The sequence below is a fragment of the Protobothrops mucrosquamatus genome, unplaced genomic scaffold (genome assembly GCF_001527695.2).
Source record: "Protobothrops mucrosquamatus isolate PMUCROS unplaced genomic scaffold, P.Mucros_1.0 scaffold_245, whole genome shotgun sequence".
Lineage (NCBI taxonomy): Eukaryota > Metazoa > Chordata > Lepidosauria > Squamata > Viperidae > Protobothrops > Protobothrops mucrosquamatus.
The window spans coordinates 384327-389636 of NW_015386321.1; the positions used below are offsets into that span (position 1 = coordinate 384327).

At 36.4% G+C, this 5310-nt stretch overlaps 1 protein-coding gene across 1 annotated transcript in view; it reads right to left on the reverse strand.

Moving 5' to 3' along the window:
- Positions 1-5310, reverse strand: part of NR3C1 (nuclear receptor subfamily 3 group C member 1) — an 89444-nt gene that overhangs the window by 30320 nt on the left and 53814 nt on the right. Inside the window, exon 4 of the mRNA XM_015830544.1 lies at positions 1317-1433. Coding sequence (XP_015686030.1) covers positions 1317-1433 — 117 coding nt within the window. The remainder of the gene's footprint in view (positions 1-1316; positions 1434-5310) is intronic.

The following is a 5310-nucleotide window of genomic DNA, read 5'->3' on the forward strand; positions in this document are numbered from 1 at the left end:
ACCCCCAGGGGGAGGGCCTTCTCTGTGGGAGCCCCCACCCTGTGGAACGAACTCCCCCCAGAGATCCGGATTATTCCGGATCTCCCCTCCTTCCGCCGTGCCCTCAAGACATGGCTTTTCCATCAAGCGGGATTGGCCTAGGGGGGGATTTTATAGGGATTTTAAAGGGATTTTATAATATTAAATTTAATACAGGTTACTTAATATATATTTTAATTTGGCTTTTAGAGATATTTATTGTATTGTACTGTTTTTATTTACCTGTAAGCCGCCCTGAGTCCCTCGGGAGAAGGGCGGGGTATAAATGTTAAAAATAAAATAAATAAAATAATAAATAAATAAGTCCAAAAGACTCCGTATCCTAATTCAGCCAAAACTCCTCAACAGGAGTCACCAATGTGGCATCAATCCAACACTAGCCTTGAAATCTAATTGAAAGGGATCCAGGTAATCTCTTTCATCCATAACTGTAACTATAGTCTAAGCCATTTTTTCAACAACTTTCTCAAAACAAGGTAACTTACAGACCAGTCAGTGATAATCTAGATCTGTTATCTGCAGTTCTCTTTTACAGGAAACCCAAACTGAAACAGTTAAAACAACCATCCATTAACCTATCTATCATCCCCTCATAAAAGTAGCTGTTGTTTCTGTAATTCAATTAATAATAACAAAGAGGCTGTTGTACGACTTTACTCTTAAGCTGAATTTGGGGTCTTTCAATTAGGTTTTGTTGAATTAAGCTATTTCTTAAATCACTAAATAATGTCTGAAGCTCGTAGCTGGTGCACATCCTTAACATTAGCAATTTACATACACAGAAAATCAGGCTACAATTGTTTAGCATAGAAAGAGAACTCAGTACACAATATGGAGACGAAAGGTTTAGATTATGAATGCAGAAAAAATATCCAGTTCTATCAAGAATGTAGACATATGACTAATATAAGTAGTAATAAATATACATTCTAAACATTCGATCACTGCAGTCATTAGGTTAAGCACCTTCATGTATTATTCTTGGAAACAGTTGTTAAATCTGAATAGGGGCTAAAGACTAATGATACTGTACCTACGTTTGACAAATATGCAGTATCCTAAAGTTCAACATATGATGCATGAATGTCTGAACTATGAAAACCCAATACATATAAATTATATAAGTGGACTTTGGTGAAGAATTCATAAACAGCAACAGATACGACTAAAGCAATGTACGCAGCATGTACCTGATTTAAAAATTCAAGTAGAAAGAGAACAATGCCTACAATCCTACTCCTATCTGAACAGTAACAAAAGAAAGTATTAGAATTTACCTTCAAGGTTCATCCCAGCTTGAAGACATTTCCGGTAGCGACAAGCAGGGCAGTTCTTTCTCCGAATTTTATCAATAATACAATCATTTCTTCCAGCACAGAGATAATTGTGCTGTCCTGTATTTAATAAGAACAGAAATTATAATTAGAAATAAATATAAATGCTCTCAAATGAGAAAAGGAAAGAAGATGCAGCATACATATTATCCATCCAACCGATACATTCATAAATTCCTTCAATCAAGCATTTAGAAATTCAATTTGTAGTTTTTAAATGTTGTAATGATGTTGCTGAATGGGATCTAGTACTAAAAGTGATTCAATTTCAAGAGCAAAAACAAAAACAAAAAAAGTTAGGCATCCCACAGCAACTAAGATTTTTATTTCTTTATTAATTCATTTGTAATTTGATAGCTTAACGACAATATACTGAGAATTAGAAATTTAGGGGCTGCTTTAACAACACATATTTAACTAACCCACATATTGAAGATACAATATTGTTCAAACCATTGCAAGTCAACAGTTGAGCAGGAGCAGAAAATCTACTAGACTGGAGTGCATGTATTTTTCTCTTCTGGATCTGGCCTAGCTAACTGTATTACTGACTATAGGAAAAGCCAGAAAGAACTCCTTTATATAAGGAGTTTACAATTGTAGCATTCATTTCATTTCTTTATTATTTATAGAGATTGCCCAATATTGTTTTATATGTACATGTAGTCCTCGAATTACAACCAAAGTTGGGAGTGGAATTTCCATCATAACTTGTTGGACCAAATGTTACAACCAATTTTACATGGTCATTAAGTGAATCCAGCTTTCCCAATGGACATTTTTGCCAGAAATTGCCCAAAACAGGTTGCAAATCGTGAACTTGTGATCACAGGACACTACAACTGATCGTAATTGTGTGCTGACTGCCAAAGGCCTGATAGGGGTAATGAGGCTACTTTGTCAGAGACTGTCACAACTTTGAACTGTCATTACATGATTGGTCATAAATTGAAAACTACCCAGCATTTTTCAACATAAGAAAATATCACTAAAATATTATATGTGATTACTTTTACCTAATATTTACATATTATTTTTATATGTGATGAAAGTATCACATCATCATTCATGATTATGGCTGTTTTGTGTCCCTTGCAGTACTTAAAGTTTTCTTCTCTTTTCTTATATTTATCGTTAACAGATGTTTTACTAAAAGCTTTTGTTAGCATAGAAGTTAAAAACCTTTTGCCACACACAGAGGAACCAGCAAATTCTGTCCAGACTTGGCACTCCTGTATTCCTAAGTATAAACAGAATATATTCCTTTTCTTTCCATGAGTGATTGCCACCTCCTTCCCCTTCATGCATATAGTTGCATACAATTAAGGAAAAGGAGATATCAATAGGTAAAGTAAAATGGAATCTGCATATATCTGTCTTATATCTCTAATCACATTCCATCTTTGACATATGAAGCAAAGCTTTCAAGCCTACATTGATCTGTTTTCTAAAACTTACTACAATATGGATCTATGGTAACTACATAAAATATACCCCCTTTGCCCTGCCCCCCCCAAAAAAACCCTGGCTCAGAGATTAGAACTTATTACCCTTTGCATCTTTTTCCAGTCCTGCAGATAGTGTGTCCTTTAACATCCAGAATTCTCACAAATAGCCATCCTATCTTGGAATTCTAGACTCTGCAGTCCATGAATGTGTGTCTATGTGCGTGTACGTATCTTGAGTCAGCACTGACTTCTGGAGACTGCTTGCGCTAGTTTTCTGTAGTTTTCTTGGAAAGATTTTCAGAAAACATTTACCACGGCCTTCTTCCTAGGGCTGAGAGTCAATGACTTGCCCAAAGTCATTCAGTTGGCTTCATGCCTAAGGCAGGACCAGAACTCTCTGTCTCCCAGTTTCTAGTGTGATGTCTTTAACTTCTACACCAAACTGTAGACAAATGAAGGCAAGACTCTCTCAAATTGAGAACACTGACCTAAGTCACAGGCAAGTAAACTATATGTAGCAAGAAGAATATCACCATCAAATTCATCCCCACATATGGCCAGTACAGTGATAAAGTCCATGATATTTTATTACAAATGCTATTTTTAAGGGTAGCAAGCTTAAAATGTAATCAGCATGCTTAAACTCAGTTTTAAAGCTAGGAACATTGAGACTCTACATTAAGTAACTTTTGAGACTTTTAATGTATGTTACTTCTTCAATTATGTATGTTTTATAAGAAAAGCATATTACAGTTTTACTCAATTATTCTTTACCAGCTGCTCCAGGAAGAGAACACTGCTGGAAAGAGAGCAAAAACAGTACTGTGGAAGAAACTGTGCGTGCAGCAAGAAAGGGATGATCAAAACTCATACTGAATGAGACCAGTGCAACTAGATATGCATTACTCATCCAAAAAATACTGTATGAGGCCATTAGGAACAACAGAAAAGGATGAAGAAAAAATTGTCAGAGGGATGCCGAATGAGAATATATAAAGTACTATATTCCTCCCCTCCACCCACCCACTTTTTTAGCAGTCTAATTTAGTTGTTGCAATGTAATATGCCTCCAGATATCTGAACTGATTTTATTTATTTGCACCCCACTTTTATTATTTTTACAAATAACTCAAGGTGGTGAACATATCTAATACACCTTCTTTCTCCCGTTTTCCCTACTACAACAACTCTGTGAGATGGGTTGGGCAGAGAGAGAGTGACTGGTCTAAAGCCACCCAGTTGGCTTTCATGGCTAAGGCAGGACTTGAACTCATGGTCTCCCAATTTCTACCCTGGTGTCTTAAATACTAGACTAAACTGGCTCTCCAGTTTGATACTGGTTTTATTGGAGGCTGGCAATTTAATTCTCTGAAGGATTCTTTAGGAGTGAAAGTAAAGGAACTTGGGATATTTTCATTACTTCTTACAAATTTGGGTTTTGATTTATTGCCACAAAAAATAATTGATTAAATGAAAAATATTTCATGACTATGCATGTGCATACTCACCCATGTATATGTAATTTCAATTGCTTTTCTAATAGTGCTGTATTGCCTCTTCAATATACAGCATTATAATAAGAGTAAAAGTGTATTTTTATAACTATGAAAAAATTCAATGTAAGATATCTATCAGTATTTTTTTCTCAGGAAAGGAATGATGCATTATGTGCATTTTTTTAGTTTACATAAAGCTGGAAATACCACAGTAAGCTTTTAGCAAGCCCAGTTTGAGAAATCTAGTTTTGAAATGCCGTTTTAGGATATATTGATTTTACCACTTTAAAAGAGCAGGGAGGAAACTATTTGGGTTTTGGAATATATGAAGTGGGCAAACTAAAACCTTTGGAATTTTTATGGAACCAGAGATTCAAGTATAAGCAAATCTTGGCAGCAAACTAAATCTAACTATAGCTTTTAAAGACCAGATTCTTTCCAAATTGAATTATGCAGCAGTATTAACCATGAGCAAAAATAAGAGAAAGCTGTTCGGAGCCACAACAAAAGCAATGAATGATAACAGATCTGTTTTTATCAGGGTCAGAATAACAGAGTTGGGAGGGACCTTGGAGGTCTTCTAGTCCAACCCCCTGCTCAAGCAGGAAGCCCCATACCATTTCAGACAAATCGCTGCCCAATCTCTTTTTAAAAACCTCCACTGTTAGAGCACCCACAACTTCTGGAGGCAAGTCATTCTACCGATTGTTTTCCCTGTCAGGAAATTTCTTCTTAGTTCTAGGTTGGTTCTTTCTTTGATTAATTTCCATCCACTATCACACCAACTTAGAGAGGGGGCGTTGGTCTTACCTGAACGCCTTTTCTCAGTACGGAGACGGAGACTCCACCAATGGGTTTTCTTTGTCTGCCTGCTCTTGAGACCAAGTATCCAAAACTTGTCACGCCCCCTCCTGCTGGTAATCCAGTCTTAACGAGGGCGAAGCGTTTGAAGATTGACGAGGCGTTGGCTCTCAGCACCCTAACACAAATGGT